Source organism: Podarcis liolepis (assembly GCF_965112155.1).
Source record: "Podarcis liolepis genome assembly, chromosome: 6".
Taxonomy (NCBI): domain Eukaryota; kingdom Metazoa; phylum Chordata; class Lepidosauria; order Squamata; family Lacertidae; genus Podarcis; species Podarcis liolepis.
Genome location: NC_139559.1, coordinates 52,431,854 through 52,451,306, shown reverse-complemented (window position 1 = coordinate 52,451,306; position 19,453 = coordinate 52,431,854). Strand labels below are relative to the sequence as shown.

Below are 19,453 nucleotides of genomic sequence, written 5' to 3'. Positions count from 1 at the left end.
TCCCAAGCTGCTAGTATATTGAACTATGTTATGATGAAACAACTAGATTTCATGGAAGAACAGGAGTGAATGCAGGTGACCACTTACCAAGTGGCAAATCACCACAGTACATATAACACTGGCACGCAGTCTACAGTATCAAGAAGCAGTTGACATGAACATTGAAGTACATTATCAACTGGCAAGTCTTATATGCATCCATCCATTGGTTGCATTTGCATATCATAAAACAGAGTTAAGAGGGGACCAATGAATCACAATACCTGGCTTAGTACTACGTTTGTTTTGCTCCAAACAAACCATGATACAAAGGTTTCTTCTCGGCTTACCCATCATGGTTTGGGGAAGGGGGAATTCACTGGCTCAGGCATAATGCCAAGCCAGGGATGGTGGTTTGTAGCTCCCATTAGGGGAGGAACTAAGTGGAAGCAATCTTTGTGTTTACAGTAAACCATTAAATATAGTTTGCTACAACATGTGAACTGAACCACTGTAACAAAGCCCATTAGGGTTGTTGCAGGACACTCGGCATGGATCAAGTGAAACACAGGATTAATGCAACGTATCACAGTAAAACCTCTGAAGAGAAATAATTAAGAAATGGACACGGGTTTATGTAAAAAAAATGAAGTGTATTTCAGGAGTATTTGAACATCAACATGCAGGTACAACAGGAATAAAAATTATTGCACCTCTATTATGTGGCAATTGTTCAAGTTTCTAAAAACACTTATATCCCAACTTTATGTTTCTGCTAGTCAGGTGCTGATTGGCACCAACTTGAAATTGAAAGGTGGGCTCACAGCCTCCAGAATAACAAAAACCAAAACACAATGTAAACACACACACAGCTGTAAAATCACCCACTAGAAGTACGGCATCATCCTTCATGTCCAGTAAGAGAAAACTGGAGAAAGACACAATCCTCCCCACAGGAAGAAACAAACAAAAACCCCAAAGAACACCTTAATTCAGTGCTAATGAGGGAAAAAAGCCCCACAGGTCATTCCTTTTACCCTGTCTATGTTGAGTATTCTTCCGTAGCATAACAAACACCAAAAAGTCTTAGGCATTGTTCCCCAGGAGTGGTTTTTAGGCAAGGCGGAAGTCTAATATTTACACTTAATATCTATTTGATGGTTTTAGATGCACCATGTAATGGTGTGAAGTATTGCTGAGAAATGCACCAGCTGGATATTGAAAGGTTTAAAGGCTGTATGAAGGAAACTAAAGTTGAAATTCTAGACACCAAACGAAAATAAGAGAAAGTGGGAAAGCAACTTGCTAAGGGGACTGTGTATATTGCATGCCTAAACAAAGTTATCCAATCACCCCCATTCATGGAACATCATGGAGATCAGTCTCAGCTAAGTGGATCAACACTGTATACATATAGTGGCTTAACTAGACTATAGTTATGCAAACACCTGTCTCCTCAACATGGTAACATCAGTTCAACTCTCATCACATGCTGCCTCCTTATAAGCACTTAAAAATATTAAGCCTAAGACCTTAAATTTTTCCCTCAGAAACATCATGATTGTCTGAACTCTTCTATATATATATATGAGATGTCCAAAGAATAAATCTGATTTACTGCCATGCGGTTTCGATGCAACGATTTTTTGTGGCCAATCATTTTTACTGAAGTGGGACAACAGTTACAGGAATATATCAAGTAACATGAAAAATGAAGGCTTCTGCAGGCTTTAACAATTACATAGGTTTCCTGGTAATGGTAGAATGAATACATAAAAAGGTAATATCTAAGTGGCATCTATACAGAAATGAGGTGGCCCAATATGCTTTATTTGGCTAAACTAGAGATATAAATCCTTTGGCTGCCTTTGTGTAAACAGATGCTACAAGGTATGTTTGAAGCTACATTATTCATCCCCGGGGCTCAAATTCACACAGTGTAAATCAATGCATTTAATATTTTTACATTATTCAAGTTAATGTGCATTTCTGAGTGGCTATGCCATCAATTCCCTTTCTCTGAATGTATGTATTCACTGAGGCCCCAGTTGCCTCTGTTCTGAGGGCAACACAGCAAAGTGATAGGAAAGGCTGGTAAGATAAAGGTGTGGCTCGATGGAGGAAAGCCTAATGGTTTATTTTAAAAATGTTAATGCATAAATTTAGCTATTGTGCACTGGTGGCAGGATTAAAGAGATTAGCAGATCTTAAATCATTGTGGGGAACTACTATTGAAGTTTTGAGTACTGAAGCTTCAAGTTCTATATGAGAAAGCCAATGGATCTTTCTGCAGCATTACAACACACACACACACACACACTATTCCCTTTATTACACACACACACACACACACACACACACACACACACGCTAATATAAAGAAAACCCCAAATCAAAAATAAATTGGTCCAAAACTAAAACCAAATAATTGGGTATGTAGTGGGGAGAATCAGGGAGTTTGGGCAAGACACACTTGAAATGAGATTATAATAAATTAAGGATTTAAGAGAATATTCCTAGTCAAAAAGTACATGTAGGCTCTTGTAAGGAGAAATGGTGCAGGAAGAGCCTTCATATCAGAAACCTGGCTGAGCAATAAAGCTGTGTTGTAATGAATTGCAGCGCTTGCCCTGGAGAGCTATTAGTCAACATGTGATCACCTCTGTAGGTAGAACAGCAGACTATGCAAATAATTACTTTCTCTGCTCACACAGACACACACAGATGCATTCTGTTAGGCAAGGCTGTAAGTATTGTGGAGTTTATGGAAATAGTTACTTTTGCCTATAAACTGTAATTAGATTCAATAAGTAATATACTTGAAATGCTGCTGCTAGTGCTATACTGTATGTATCAGTGCAGTATCATAGACTCAGATGTCTTTAAGCAAAAAGCACCAACTCATGTTGAACTTTCAAAAACATTCAAAAGGTTACTTAGAAAATATAGACATTTAAGAAAGGTAGAAGGTGGATTAAACAATGGAAGGGACCGTTGAATTATAATAAACTTACTATATGACTGAAGGGTCAATTTACTGAATTACCTACTTACACTTGGGAAAGAGACACTAATGCTAACAGGACTATTTCACCTAGACACGGTTTGGTCTTAGCTGCCTCCTGATGAATCAATGAAGATCACTTCTCTCACTCACAAAGTCAAATGAGAACACACCACTGGATTTTAACTTTCGTCCACAACAATCAAGATAGCTCCATAAGACTGGGGGTGTAATAGTCCCAAATGTTTGAGTCTCACAGCAACATGTCAGTAAAATAAATTAGCTCAGGTTGCTAAAGCAGGGGTGGGGAACCTGTGGCCTCCAGGTGTTATTGGACTGCAACTCCCATCAGTCCTAGCCAGCATGACCAATAGTCAGGGATGATGGGAGTTGTAGTTAGCAATTACAGTGAAAGCCTACAGGCCCCTTACTCCTGAGTTAGCATAACTGAAGCACCATGTGCCTCTTTTGAGGTTACTGACTACTTTGAGCAAAAAGGATTAAAAATTCTAAAAAGGGAGAAAAAGAAGTAATCTTCTTTTAAATCAAAGCCTTTTTTAAAAAAAAACAAAGATAAACGAAAGATTTTATTTTGCCGTTTTGCTTAACGTTCTTTTTAAAAGGAGGGTATTGCCCCACTGCACAAGCTGACACAAGGTTTCCTCACAGATATACATAAATTGGACGTCTATGATATGTAAGAAAATATGTGAGGTGGCATAATGATTCAGAACAGTCTGCCATCAAAAGTGTTTATTTTAATCCTTGCCAACTTAAAAGACATGACCTAAAATTTTGGAAACAAGGACTAAAATTTGGAATTTGTGCTCAAAATGTGCCATTTCTAAGTGAGCGGTCTAATTTGGCAAATGTAATTCCCTGGAATTTTGAAAGAAAATAGATATTTAACAGAATGCTTCAAATTTAGGGCCAAAAATGTTGGGGGGGGCGGGGAGTTTGGAAATCATTTTTTTAATCTTGCTTTAAAGATACCCTGCTAAGAGGCATCAAACGCTGAGTACAAAAATAGAATTGCAAGAATGAAAAAGGCAAGAGTGTGAAAACACAAATCAACAAAAAAAGTTGCACAAGTTTTGTGTTTTATATTTGTGTTCTACTAATGTTGTCTTTGCTTCTGAATGTAGATATGTTGCTATGTTTTCTTCACGACGTCACCATCTGACAACAGGAAGTCTCTTGTTTGTGATTGACCTCCAGCCTCTCCGATTTCTCCTGGCATCAGAGCAGTTTCCTTTTTGGAATTCTGGCTAGAATCTGGTCCAGATGAAACCCCTGTGCTCTGCCTTGCTGTGCCATCTGCCTGTTTTTCAGGTGGAGGCAATTGCCACCTGTCCTCCAAAATTTCAGGTACCTTAGAATTACCAGTCCCTGGCTTCTCTTTTGCTCCCACTGAACACTCTGGCTCCAAAGACTCTGCTAGGCTTTCGGACCCAATATGGGAACCACATATTTTAATGAGACTACCTATGCTGAAAGGTTTGGCTGTTACTGGGCCTGGGCCTTCCTTTAGTGTTTCCTGCATTTCTTCCTTTGGCATACTCTCTTTCATATGAAACAGTTCCTTCGGGGGGAACTCTTCTCTTGTTCTTTCTAGTTCTCTTGAGCCAGATACATTAATATTTCCTGGGCCCAACATGCCTTTTTCACCTATTGCTAAAGGAGCTGGGCAAACTGATTTTCCATTTTCAGCTGCTGCATCAATTGTGAGACTTGGTCTTCCTATAGGACAACTTAAGTTTGTATCACTTGCATGACTTTTGTGTTTTGAAACTAATGCTGCAGATGACAAACCTTGTGATTCTTCGGCATCAGGAGACCTTTGTGAAGATGTTTTGCCACTGCTTGTCAGGTTCGGAATACTGGTGCTTTCCTTGACAGACTGGGCTTCCTGTTTCTGAGGTGCATCTTTGCAGTCCATTTGGCTTATTAGTGGAAGAGAGCTTGTGCTAGTTGTGCAAGTAGAAGAAGAAAGTGCTAACAAAGGCTTAATATCATGAGACAACATATAAGTAGTTTCTGTAGAAGCAAATTCCTTCAGGTTATCTTTGCCACTTGCCAGCCCTGAACAGTCACCTTGACCGAGCTGCAGATATCTCACTGGTAGGCACTTCACCTGCTCTGGGCAGTCTATGCTTTCCTGGATAATCAGAGTTTGTTTAGGGTCCTCAGCATCTTCAAAACAGGCACATTTCTGATTAGCAAGTCTGAGAGTATTGCCTTGTCCTGACCCTAATTGGGTTTCAGAATCTGTTAGCTTAACTGCTTCACAGTCACCAAATTTTTCAATAGGAGAAGTTCTCACACAAACTTCAGATTGTGACTCATCTATACCGGCCAGTGGTGTCCTTGCAACATCCTTTGGTTGGTGTTGATCCGCCCCTTTCTGCAAACTGACAGTTTTTGGTTCCTCAGGAAGAAACGCATCGTCCTCCATACTGTCTTTGCTTTCCAACTTGGAAGAACGCTTCATATCCTCAGAGAAAGGATCAGAAACTTGGTGGTCTCTACTGAAGGCTGGCCTGTCCATTTTCTTTCCATCTTGACTATCTTCTGATCCTTCGTCAGTTTCATCTTCAGAAGAATCTACTTCTGTGATGGCCTCCTGCTTCTGTAGAGACTCCCTTCGCTCCACCCTGTCGTGCCGAATAGGTCCCAGTTTTCTGGAAGAAGGTTTCTGCAGGGTCCCTTTTTCTGCAAGTCCAACTTTGCCTCCAGTTGTTTCACTCATGGATTCCTGCCAACTTTGGAGGCCAGGATCTCTCTGGAGCATCTCCTTTTTGAATTCTGAATGGGAGATGTCCAAGCTATGCTTGCGCGAAGACGACATCTTTTTTTCTGAAGAGAGAGAGGAGGTAAGTTTTTCAGCTGACTGGACTCTCTTCAGCAAAGGGGATCTTGGTGGCTCAGCACTCTTGGGCCTTGAAATCTGTCGGACGAGAGGTGGGGAGGAGTGTAACTTGACAGGAAATGATTGCATGATGCCTGAACTGCCAACTGAATGCCCTGGCAAAGGAGAAGGGGAGCGCTGAGGCGACGTAGACTGTGGGGTTGGTGAGGGAGTGTGAGCTAGTGGCGAGAGAGGAATGTTCCCTGCAGATTTACGTCGTGGAGATCGATATTGCCGTTGAAGCTTTGGTGCTAGTCCATGCAAAGAGCTGGGTCGGATATGTCCCGAACTAGCAGGGGAGTTGGGAACACTCGAACTAGGTGAACTGCTCTGAGAAGAGTTTCCACCAACTGTGAACATAAAAAAGTAGGATATTAAAAAAAAGCATGGAAATACATTGAGAAACATTAGGAACTGCTATAATACGAGCATCACATTTGAAATAAGTTGGCTACTGCAACCTGGCAAAGGTGGGGTTGAATTTAGGCAGTTGTGGCCCACTGCAACAGAAAATATCAGTCAGCTACACCCTGTCTCAATTGTGCTGCTTTCCCCCACTATTTTCTACACCACATTACCATTTTTGGTGCTTGGCCACAACACAGTGAGAGAATTCAAGTTACAGCAATCAAACTCTTTTACCTCTTCCAAGAGGTTCATGCTTCACTTTGGGAACCCTGATAGTTTGTAAGACATGTCTCCTTGTGCCCTTCAGGCTGAGAAAATGCTACATTATTACTACCAAGTCCGAAAGATTTGCTTAAGGTCTGCCACTCTCTACTCTCTGCTTCCCCTTTTACCTGAATGTGCAGACTCAGGAGTAGATCGGTAACTCTGTGTTGGTGAACGAGGGGAGAGGTTTTGAGTAGGTGAACCAGGAACACTCTCTCCAGATGACAGAGAACGGTTGAGAGAAGACAAACTCCTGCTGGTGTGAAGCAGAGAAGCCTGCTTGGTAATCTTCCTGAACAGAGAGCTCTTCTTCTTACTGAGAGAGTGAAAGTGAATGGTATCATTATTTGTAAAAACAAATAGGATCAGCATCTTTGATATGCATCTTTTCCCAGCGAAAACTTGGATCCAGAATAGACTTCTGTAGACAAGGTGCAGGGGGGTGGGCAAATTTTGCCGGTTTCCCTTTCTCCCGGCAACCCTGCCCTGTGCTATTCCCATGCAGAGGACCCTACAGGCATCCAGAGTAGATTTTTTAGAAGGTGCAGATGGAGGCAATTCTGAGACCACCCTGTTCATAAGCAGGAACTTCACTTATGGAACTCTGGGTGCAACCCATAGCTTACTAAAATCGTCTCTCGCTGTGTAATTCTTGTGATATAAAACATTCACTAGCAGAAGATATTTCTGCAATTTTCCTTGGCAACTGCTATCAGAGCATAATTTCATTTCCTAAAAGAAAGCATCACTAACCTTTCCTGTCCATCTTTTGTTTTGCTTTTCTTGTTCCTCCTTGCCATCTTTGATTTATAGCTGGCCTTCCGAGCTGGCCCCACTTTAATTGATGTGTTCTCAAAAGGTGTAGTAGATATGGACACTTTATTTCCACTCTGCCAGCAAGAAAACACACACACACATTTTACTTATCTCTTTATCTCTCATGAGTATTTTGGTTGGGCTGGATGTTAATACTAGGGGAAATGCCAGTCTACCACTGTGTGGCTTAAATTAGCCTCTGTAATTCTGTTTCCTCTTCTCCAATATGTATTTATTCATTTTGTCTTTAGAAAATGCTGCTAGAAGGTCTTCTTGAGTCACAGGTTTTTCAACTAATTAAGCAACATTTTTTTCTAGTTGAAGGACAGCCACAAATAGTTTCAACACTGTGATTCCCATTATGCAACATAAATTTGTTAAGGTAACCAGAAGACAATCAAATAAATTACAACATGTCCAGCAGCTTCATGCTAGAAATTATTTCAAGCAGCATTTCCCAACTCCAGCACTTCTACTTGGTTTTATCTTTGGTATTCCTTCCTCTTCTAAAGCATGGATGGATGACCTGTGGACCGCCATATGTTGTTGGACCAATTCCTATCATCTTTCACTACTGACCATGGTGGCTGGGAGGTTAAGAGTCCTACAAAAACAGGAGGGTCACAGTTCCCCATCCCTGCTCTAAAGAAATATTTATTCAAATTACTCCCCATTCAGGCAACAGGTTCAAAGTGCATTTGCTCCTTGCATTTCTCATGCAAGTTCCTTCTTTGTCAACTGAACTCCACTGCTGCTCCATAGCATAGGAAGGCTTGCAACTTCTGTGGTGTCACAGGCACAAATCTACTTGTGAAACTGTATTCCAGAAAGCACTCCAAATGCTAGCTAGATAAAACTTTCCGCCAGCAACAATATATTACTGTCTGATGTGTGAGGAAAAAGAATCAGAAGCACTACCCTGAAGAGAAGCATTTGGACCTTCCAAAGAAATCATTTCACATTTACCATGTGGAAAAGCCTTAAGACAAATCAGAGCAAAATGCTTAAAAAAATAGTTTTCAATCTACGATGAGAGCAATAAGAGAAAATAGTGTTTTGCAGCTTAAAAATTAGAAAAATAATTCAAATAGCATGTTCCTTATGGTGAAAAAGGATTCATGTTTTAGTAATGCCGCTATTAATGCTTTTGGTTCATCTGCCTCTATTTTTCTAGTACAATATGCTAGGATCTGTATTGCAGAAGCCTTAACAACGCAAGACTCCTTGAAACTTTTACCCTGTCTCTCAAAACCAAACTTCAGGACAGTGTACAACATAGTAATCAAAATACAAATAAAATAATTAAAACTAATGAACAGAATACTAAGAGCAACATATAAGAGCAACATATAAGAGCAACATAGATTAAAATCATCAGCAAGATAAAGCAAAGTCTGGGGAAATAAATGGTCAGACACCAATATGACACAAAGGGATACTCCAGGAGAACCTCCTTGGGGTAAGCATCCCTTTTTTATTAAGTATTTATGTTTATGCACATTGCACTTGTCGCACAGCACGTGTGTATACTCCATCTTTACCTTCAAGACCAACTCCACCACTTCAGTATGAACCAGTCCATGTACAGGCTCTCCATTCACATGGGTTATCAAGTCCCCTTCTCTCAGACCAGCCTCACTTGCAGGGCCACCTTCTTCTACATGCTGACAATATAGAGACAATACATCAATTTCAACAAACAGAATCATCTGTTCATGTTATCTGCCCCTCAACTCTACATACAAACCAGTCTCAGAATTTCCGTGAACTATATGCTAGAAGGTGATGCTATGCTCACTACCAAGTTTTTCATTTGGACCTTTGTGAAGATATAAATGAACTGCCTCATACCAAGTCAGACCGCTGGCTCATCTAGCCCACTCGTCTATCTAGCATACATTCTCTGGGGTCTCAGGCAGAGGTCTTTCTCAGCTTATCTACCTAACTGGAGATGTCAGGGACTGCACCTGGGGCCTTATAGCTGCATGGCATGTGGTGTGGTTCTGCTACTCATCTCTAAGTTATTAATAATAATTTCTCTCCCAATACAAATAGTTATGAATATTTATGAGTCAAGATGGGTAAACAATCAATTGCAAGCATGAAAACAACCCAAATGATGACGTGTTCAATTTGTGGCATGTGATCCTGTGCCTTATGACAGCTAAGTCTTCTACATAATGCAGTCCTTGTCAAGGTCAAGCAGAATAAGGATCAGAAGCAGATTTACAAAAGCAATTATTCTATTCCATATTATTATTGTATCACTGATAATTAGATTCAAACAATAATCACCATTTTGATGAGGAAACCTTAAGTGATGTCTATAGGGAAATTGGGGCACTCTTTCCCCTCCCATTTCTTTTTTTCTTTTTAACCTGTGAGCATCATGCAATTAAAACTGAGAAACATTCTTTGTGGGGAATGGCTCTGGCAAACAATCGAATATAAACTTCAAAAAGAGAACACGTATACAAGACAGGCTGTCTGAGAATACGGGTGAAGGAGAAACAGCAAGCACACACAGCAAGCCCCTTGTATAATTCACAGCTGAACTGAATTCCAAATCCCTAGTCGATTCAGTGGGAAGACAGTGATGCTTTAAGACATGTAATCAACTCCAGGCAGATGTGTGAAAAATCCTAAGGGAAGGAGATGATCCGAAGCAGACCATCATTGTCAACACAGCTCAGAAGGAATTAAATGTAATTAACCCAGGGGTTACAACTCTGATAGAGAGCTTCCCACCCCCCACCCAATATATTTCTGTAGAAGAGAGACACCGTTTCTGCGCTGATTCTGGGAAGAGCCAAGGAAAAACAAGGGGTTTTATTGGGCCCAGTTAATTAAAGGTTCTTTCCAAATTAGGCTATAAGCAAGTCATATCATGACTGAGACGAACGTACCCAGACCATGTGTTGCACTGTGTAGACATCACTGTTCCCCATGTAGACTCTAATAGCACGAAGTGTGAAGCCGTATTTCTTCCCAGCTCGGTGGATGATGATTGGTGGTTTGGGATTCATGACAGCAGGAGAAAAGTCCCGACTTGGAGATGAGTCTCTTGAAGATGGATTGGAGGAGAGAGAATGAGGTGACATTGGACTAGCCAATGGAGAACATGTATGGTGCTCTACATGAAAATAAAGAAGGACTGCAAATTAGAAAGCCTGGTTTTCATAAGAAAATACAATGTGCATTAAATTATGAAAGCAGAACAAAATATCTTGATTTGTAACACTTGTAGAATTATAGCACTTGCATTTGAAAAAGCCTAGTGACACTTGATTCCTCTTTTCTTGGCCACTGAAAATATGTTTTAACAAATCAACTTCAGAGAAACGGAATATCAGGATTGTGCATTACTTGTCACCGCTAACCTAGCCAAGTTATACTCTTATTCTGTAACTGACCTGTAAGCATGTCCTAAAAATTATTCTGATTTCAGATCTGAAGCTATGGGTTTTTCTTCTTCTATAAAATCACCTGTCTCAAAAGGAGTGATTTCACAGGCTTAACATGATCAAGAGGTTGGAGCACCTTCCTCGTGAAGAAAGCCTAAAATGTTTTGGCTGTTTAGTTTGGAAAAATTACAGAAAGCATGACGGAAGTTTAGAAAAATATTAATGGTATAGAGAAATGTTTCATATAAACAAACAGACCCTAGGAACATGAAATGAAACTGATGGCCACTTGAATCAAGAGTCAGGACATTAAAAAGAAGCACTTTTGCACACTGCCCATAAATAAGGCATTTAATACCATAGGACGATGTGGGATTAAGCAACTTCATAAAGGATATTCATCCACAGCCACTGGCTGTGAACTGAATTGCCATATTCCCTATTCACTGTATAACCACACTGTCTAGTATACCAGACAATGGGAGCAAACAGCAGATGGTCATGGTTAAGTAAATGGGAAATATTGGCCCACAATGACTCACTTCTGGACATAAAATGCTGAACTTGACCACAGAAATGAACCAATACTGTCTATGGCAGGCAATGAGAAAAAGGGCAACCCCACACAGCGAATTTTACCCATTTGAAACTCATTCTCTTGACTTAAGTAGTGAATTCACCCACAGCTTGTTCTTTCAATGAATGTTAGAGCTAATGACATGCCGGGAGCAGTGCACAGCTCCTTAAGAATGAGCCGTCAGAAGAGGGTTATATGCAAATAGCTGCCTAGGGCCATATTGCAGCCACATTGAGGTTAGATTTCTATTTCTATGGTTCAAATGAACTTAGTAACTTGATCCATTGCAGCATATTTTTTTTACACCATCTCAGCTGTTCATGAAATTCTTGAAATGCAGTAATGTCAGTAGATGCCTGCACAGCTACAAGACACCTACATTTTTCTCATGCTTGCAATTTTAACATGCTGCTCCATAAACATCTACAAACAAAAGAAGCTGCATTTTAAGAAACTATAATAAAATAGCTTATGGTAGATGTAGTTAAAAAGCTGACAAATAAATTGCTGTCCTTGATATATAATTGAGTTATAAATGGCAAATCATTACATCTTCACCACCAGAACAACATGACTTTAAATGAATCTTGGCCCAACTTGAAATATATAAAGGTATTACTTCAAGTGCTTAAAAGTCCTCTGGTTTTAAGCAAGTCACCCAAATAATACTCTTTCCGTATCTTACCTGAAGGAATTAGGAGAGAGAGGGCTGTGGCCGATGCTGACTTAATCACTTTATTAACAGGACGTGTGGTCCGTTTTTCCCCAGACTCCCCAGAGAGTAGCCTATGTCGGGCTCGCCGCACTGCCAAGTCACTTGTGGCTTTAGGAGTAGTAAACTCTGGGCCCTCGTTGCTATTACTGCGAGTGCACTGATCAGAGAAGTCTGTAGTGCTTCCAGCTACAGTATCAATTAAAATAGATTAGAACCATAGGGAATTTCTAACAGTCTGTTCCCCTGCAGGCACGTATATGAAATCAAAGTCATGTTTACACACAGCCCGACAGTGAACTTTCCTCAGAAGCAAACCCAAGCCCTGAAGCCTTATTTATAGATGCATTTAACTAGGGGTGTTATAATCTCAACAAAATTACCATGTTTTCCTTCTGCTACAAAAACACATAATTAAGCCAAAGAAACTTCACCCCAAACACCCTGAATAAAGCTAACTCTGCTACTGTGTTGGAAGTAGCAGAAGTCTGAGATTTTTTGGGGGGAGGGGTGGTATTAAAGATCCAAACAACATGATAGTTAATCTATCAACAAAAGTTGGGGACAAAGACCACAACCTGTTTGTTTGCTACTTCTAAACAAGATGTTCTGTATTATAGAAGGAATTATGACATAGCTTTTAATATTTTAACATGGACCCGACAAAAAAGCAGTCCAGTTTTTTTACGGTTCCGAAGTGAAGCCAGCTGTTGGCCCTGTGGATCTGTGAAAACTTGAGTAACAAGCTTCTTGAGAAACAATCTCCTTACCTGCGACAGGTGAGCAAGACTGCAACTCCCTGCCACCCAGGTCTATCTATATCACCTCAGAGAGATCACTGGACATCTATGTGTGGGTTAACATCTGAATATGGTTTATGAATGTAAAATACAGTGCATGTAGTGCCAAATTGCATTGTTGATCCCCAGACTGTGTGTGTGGTATCACCCACACTGTTCGGATCTATGTGACATTTATGCACATACTCCCTGTTCAATATGACGCCTATGCATAGATGCCTAACAGAACAGAAGCATCCAGGGAGGCAAAATTTTTCTACCCCATATTGTGTAAGGAGATGTTTAGAATGACCTGCCCAGATAACAATAAGCTTAGTGCACCTAGCAGAGACTATGCTTCCATCTTGAAAGGCACATACCTGTCAGTGTTGAGCTGCTCATATTACTGACAGTTGAAGAGGGTGTTTTTAACCCATCCTCATCATCCAGTTGTAGTTCTCGCTCCACAGGTTGTTCTGGAATTGGAAGAGGGTGGCTTTCCCGTGGCTGTGTCCCATCCAGCTGTTTCTTTTTACCTTCTTCCTCAGCTGAAATGGCAAAGCGGGGCATGTCTAGAAGCCCAGAGCATCGCCGGCGGACAGTCAGAGGTGGACTGGAGTCACTCTCTGTGTGAGAGGATTCAGACACTGAGAGATGTTTCCGCAGTCTGTAGGGAAGAGAACAGAACAAACCCCAGATAATTTATTTTTCAGGAAGTTGGTGATTTCAAGATGCAGCTACTGTTAATGATATACAAGCTTAATAAAGCAAAAGTCAAGAATGAGCGATCTAGTTGGAGCAAACTTTGACATGCTTATAAAAAAGGCAAGATAATTTGGTGCTATGATTTGTTAATCAAAGTGATGGTATTTCAGTCAAGACAGAACTGAAATTAGATGATTTGAAAAGACTAAAAAGCCACTATTGAAGCCACAAATTTCACAAATATGTTAGGCAATTTATCAAAACTTTTAATCTCAAACACCCCACACTCCCTATCAATATAGGTAGCTGTGGTTGCATTTCTTTCTATTTTTCAGTACACCAAAACCAAAGTATAAGTGGATATTATATTTAGAAATAAAGCTTTCAGAAATCTAAAACCTTTTATACAGAAATTTTATACACCAATCGCAGAAGAATTGATATAGCACGATTTGAGGGTTGTACTCTATATTCCATTATCTCAGTAAGGCTAGGAGATGGTTTCACTTGCCTAAAAGTCACATTTTGAAGCAGGAACGTACCAGCTACAGTAATTCCTCATACTCTTTGACACTATGCTACCAATGAAAGATCCAAGTGAAGCAATTATTTGCATTGAGTACAAGTCATAAACTACTGTTTTTCCATTTAGTATCAAAAAAGGGGAAGGCATGATTAATGGCCACAATAGCTGTATATATGTTTCCTCCCCACTCTTACTTTTAAAGAAATCATTCCTTTCAGCCAAATTAAGCATTTTGGTAGTTGAGTGAAGGCATTTTATTTTGATAGAACAGTTTTTTGGAGAACAGTTTAAAAACAATCTTTACTGAAACTGCATATTGCTTTCCACTATCACTGAGATTTAAGCAGAATATACAGAATTGCAGCTTGAAATATTAAGCTACCAAGTCCACTATTTAGACGTGTATTAGAAGGGAACATTGGTATTCAGCATAATCAAAAGTACCAATACGTTTCTTTAAATACATGACTGTAAAAACCCCTACACTGGCACTTTATTTGGATGTTCATGTGAGCATCCCTTTCAGACAAAAGGTAGCCAACATGGTGTCTGTCATTCAGATGATATGGAGTACAATTTCCATTAGCCTGAGCCACCACAGTCAACTGTCAGAGATAAGACGAGCTGTGGCTCACAACATCTGGGGAGCACTGTGTTGATTAAGACCCCTCACAAAATACTTTTTTGCTTAACAGTAAAACTCGTTGCATTATATTTGTTGTGATAAAAGTCTGGCAATGCTTCATGGAATATTAGAATATTATGAAGTTTATCTGTTCATACACTGCTTCTTTGCCCCCACAAACATTATTTTAATCCAGAGGCAGGGAGAAAAAGTAAAGGACACCTAGCATTTGTTACGCTCACATTTCAGGAGACCCAATCACCCAGCTGCGGTCTCGACACTTCAGGCCAAGGCTTTCTAGTCTGTCATCTTTTTCCTCACTCAGGCTACGCTTGGTAGGTGGCGGCGTTTTCCTCTCTTCATGGATGGAAAGACGTTCCATACTGCTGTACACCTATAGGTACAATCAAACTGTATATTAGAATGACAACGGTCACTGATAGACTCTTTAAATCACAGGATATTTCAGAATTCCAATTTGTAAACTGAAAAGATGGAATTGGCAATGTCCTTTAATTATCTGCTGAAGCCAACAAGAAGATGTAGGTGCCCACAAATTGCTGTTATTTCTGTAAAGTGATTTTAAGTTCTATGCTTGCAACAGAAGTTTTGGAAAACAAAGCTTCACCAGTTTAATTAATGGTGAGGGTGTTAAGATTTCCAACCCCAGAGATAATCTATTTCTAGAAATTCTGTAGTACAAGCTTAACCAAGAGAGATTTTTTAAAAAAAGAAATCCTACACCCTACTGACTAATTTGCTTAGTCAATCATGCCTCAACAACTGCTTTACAATGACATTTTAAATCATTGAACAGTTAACAGGAGAGAGAGAGAGAAATCTGTGTTTATAAGACTGAACTCAACTGAGAACCTGATTTGCATATGAGACTGATGAAAACAACATTATTAAAAATTCACAACATCAACAGGATAGCTATTAATAAATTATCTGGATGAATTGTCAGACAACATTTTCAAACTATAATGAGCCTTTCGTGCCACCCACATGATGAATGCTGTATTATTTTTCAGAGCTCAAGACACAGGCATGGCTCCATCAGCTCAGTTTTGCACTGTGTCCCCCCAAATACTGCATCTGTACCTCATTTTGTGCCTCATCACTGAGTATTCTGGTTCAGAAGTCAAATTTCAAAATCCATTTGGATTTTTCTAGAGAGCTCCTTGAGCAGGACATAAGGCGCAGGCATTCTGCTCATGCCTATTAGTATTGCTAATTACTAAGCAACCATCATGTTCTAGGACCTTTTCTGAAAATCCTGCTGCGAATTTTCAATTTCCTCCTAACGTCTTGTATATTCTTCTACTGAAATAATTCCCAAAACAGGCCTGCTGATGTGTGTCATCTCTAACAAGTTCCTACCCCCACAAAAGTTGACACAGCAGGTATGTTGCTCTGTGGTTAATTCAATCCCATCAATCACAGCACAGAACTCTGTTGGGCCCAGAATCCATTTACAAATGGGCAGCTCTTGTACAGGCAAGTAATTACAGTGGTGCCTTGGTTCTCAAACGCCTTGCTATTCAAACAACTTGGAAGCTAAAACTGCAAACCTGGAAGTAAGTGTTCCAGTTTGCGAACTTTTTTCAGAAGCCGAATGCGCTCCGTTTTGAGCACCACGATTCCATTTTGAGTGTTACTCTGAGTTCTGTCTGTTTTGCTATTTATTTTGCGTTTTTGTTCTTACGGCTCTTTTGTTTTTTGTTTTTGTGACTGTGTGGAACCCAGTTCAGCTACTGATTGATTGATTGTGTGACTGCAGTACATTGTTTATTGCTTTCATTTTATGGATCAATGGTTTCATTAGATAGTAAAATTCATGTTAAATTGCTGTTTTAGGGGTTGTTTTTAAAAGACTGGAACAGATTAATCCATTTTGCATTACTTTATATGGGAAAGTGCACCTTGGTTTTGAAACACTCTGGTTTTGGAACGGACTTCTGGAACGGATTAAGTTTGAGACCCAAGGTACCACTGTACCTCCTAAACAGCCTAGCTTCCATGTAAGTTATAGAGATCATACAGCTGTTCATACTGTTTTGACCACAACAGAGTTCAAATCCCATCTATTTATTAAAAATATATACCTTGCTAAACCTTGGTGAACATGAGGAAAACTGCCTAAGTTCCACATGATCATCGTCATTCGTGTCATCCTCTTCCTCAGAATCTAAATGCTGATATCGCTCGGTGCGAGCTGCAAACGAGAACACAAAATTGAGGTCATGTATTCAACAGGCAAGGAACAGTTGGCACTCTTGGGATTTACAGATAAATATCCTACTTGAGATCAGGGACTTTCCTGAGATTCATCAATTATACAAGTGGAATATAATTTGGCTTGATTCTTAGATAGCAGTCATTTTTTTCTTTCACCATCAAATTTTCATTTCTCCTGGCCATAAGGTACACAAAGTTATCAAAACGAATTACAAAAGTACAGCTCTTTCAAACTTTTAAAACCAAAGATTCAGGCAGTTCTCCTGTCAGTCCACCATGACTACAATAAAAAGGCGGAGTTTCAATTATTAACATCATGGTTGTAGAAATCCTGTTAGCCTGGCTGTGAACATTCAAATTACTTTTAATATAGTTTTGCTACAGCAAGAGCAACTGAAGCTACTTTTACTGTTATACCTCTGTCACACTTGCTGAGTAAACAACAGATTGTCTGTTAGCTGCACTAATATTCACATCCTCAAGTAGCTGAGACAATAAATGTACTCAACGCATCTTGACAACAGAACGGTGGGACCGAAAAGTGATAACTTTTCTTAGCAGAAACCAATTCAATTGTAATTGGTAGTTTTCATAGCCATGATGGAACTTAATCATTGCATATAAGGAGCAATGGGCTAGCAAGACAGAATGACAATTAGTCTAATTTTAAATTCTAATTTTGAAACTGACATCTCAAAACAACAAACCAAAATACTTAATTGAGCTGCTTGATGCACATGCTGTGCTGCAGAAGCAAATAAAATCCACCTTTTCAGGTGCATATTGATTATAGTTGGCCTCAACACCAGCTGCATGCTGTATAGGAGACAGAAATGACAATTCCTAGCTGGGAGGCTTAGCTTGAAAGAAAACCTGTATCTGGGTAAGGCAGACTTCTCAAGGCCTTTTGTCAGCTTTCTCAAATTCGAAGCTCTCTCTACAATAGTCTACAAATTGTCTTTTATTTTACTATGAGTAGTTTAGTGGAAACTTTATAGATCAGTATGTGCAACAGATCATCCTTAGTGGTCTTGCCTATTTTATAGCATTCTCCCTGTTACTACTTCATTTCCTCATATAACACCAACTTACAATGCACCAAGTTTTACTTTCAAATCCAATCCAACTAAAAGCTTATCATGAGTTTATCTGCACAATGCAGAAGAACCTTAATATAACTCAGACTTCTGAACATTACATTGGAATCCTAGAATGACATTTTTTTGCAAGGCGTAATGCAGTATGAGGCTGTATGAGTGATTTCTGAATCAGAAGTTTGAATGAGTTTTGTCTGAAAGCTCAAAATATGCTCATAGCTCCCTTTCATTAACAGGTTTGCAAGCTACTCACGTGCACATCTTAATACACAATATTAACAATAATACTGAAAATCATCTACAGTTAACAGTCAACTTTTCCCCCTTACTGTCAAAGTAGCTTGTGTCATCTTCCGATTCCAACTGTGGAATAAATTCTGCCTTTTGTCGGAGTAATCCATTCCAGTCCAAATCCTTGAAGAATCTGTGTTGCTTCACCTCAAAAGCACTCCCTGAAATGACAACATTGTTAGGAATTCTTGAACCATGTCATAGTAAATGAAGCCAGGAAGTCTACCCTTCGAAAAATGTTTAAACATCAGTCTACTGTTAGAACAAAGTAGAGCTCAACTGCAAGACCCAATTGCTATGATGGGAACAACTCAGGGAATGGGGGGGGGGGATTGTACCATTCAGCTCTTGCTCCCCATTTGTAAGGACATATTTCTGCTGCAGAACCCTATGTACTTTTAATGGCCATTCTGCCAAAGACTGAGGAAACAGCAGATCACTGAGAAGGTTAACTGCATGGTCCCCATACTCCCCCCTAGCAATTAGCAGGTTTGGGGGTTGTATTTCAGAATTTCCCACAACCGTTTTGATAAAAATGAGTTTGTACCTGTTCCCAGCCTTTCCATAGGATTTTGTCGGAGAAGTTTACCGATGAGGTCCTGCGCATCTAGTGGTAAAGCATCATCTCCTTCTGGCCAGGCAATTTCATCTATATAAATTAGTTTCATAGGATTAGAATAGAAAAATGCAGTATTCTGCTCAAGGAATGAGACTTTTATTGCCTTCCCCGCCCCCTACAAAGATGCATCTTTCTGTGCCCTACAAAAGCTGTTCCTGCAGGGTCAGTGGAACTTCCCAACACCTCCTGAGCCAAATAAGTAGGCTTGGAGCCATTCACCAAATAGAGAGAGACAACACTTTCTGCTTATAAGGGTAGGACACATACCATGGATAACTTGTCCAAATAATTCTTCCGGTGTGTCGCCAAAAAAAGGAACGCAGCCAACTAGAAACTCATACAAGATTACTCCCATGGCCCACCAATCCACAGGCTTTCCATAACCCTGCCGCAAGATCACTTCTGGAGCAATGTATTCTGGAGTCCCACACACCTGAACAAGAGGGGGGGGGCGGGAGGTAAATGAACTATTGCATTCAAAATCACTCTTGTTCCACA

General features: G+C 39.9%; 1 protein-coding gene across 12 annotated transcripts in view; it reads right to left on the bottom strand.

The window, feature by feature from the left end:
- Positions 1-611: 611 nt before the first annotated feature.
- The window catches only part of LOC310709624 (microtubule-associated serine/threonine-protein kinase 2-like), a 147,019-nt gene continuing 128,177 nt past the window's right edge, over positions 612-19,453 (bottom strand). For 7 of the 12 annotated variants that reach the window (XM_083509501.1, XM_083509505.1, XM_083509510.1 and 4 more), the window contains 12 exons: positions 19,223-19,388; positions 18,884-18,985; positions 18,375-18,497; positions 16,816-16,925; positions 14,950-15,101; positions 13,232-13,518; positions 12,046-12,261; positions 10,286-10,512; positions 8,921-9,043; positions 7,317-7,453; positions 6,692-6,879; positions 612-6,241 (listed from right to left, as the gene is read on the bottom strand). In XM_083509501.1, the coding sequence (XP_083365627.1) occupies positions 4,137-6,241; positions 6,692-6,879; positions 7,317-7,453; positions 8,921-9,043; positions 10,286-10,512; positions 12,046-12,261; positions 13,232-13,518; positions 14,950-15,101; positions 16,816-16,925; positions 18,375-18,497; positions 18,884-18,985; positions 19,223-19,388 (3,936 nt within the window). In that variant the 3' untranslated portion in view covers positions 612-4,136. The remainder of the gene's footprint in view (positions 6,242-6,691; positions 6,880-7,316; positions 7,454-8,920; positions 9,044-10,285; positions 10,513-12,045; positions 12,262-13,231; positions 13,519-14,949; positions 15,102-16,815; positions 16,926-18,374; positions 18,498-18,883; positions 18,986-19,222; positions 19,389-19,453) is intronic. The other 5 variants (XM_083509509.1, XM_083509506.1, XM_083509504.1 and 2 more) reach the window with 1 other exon arrangement.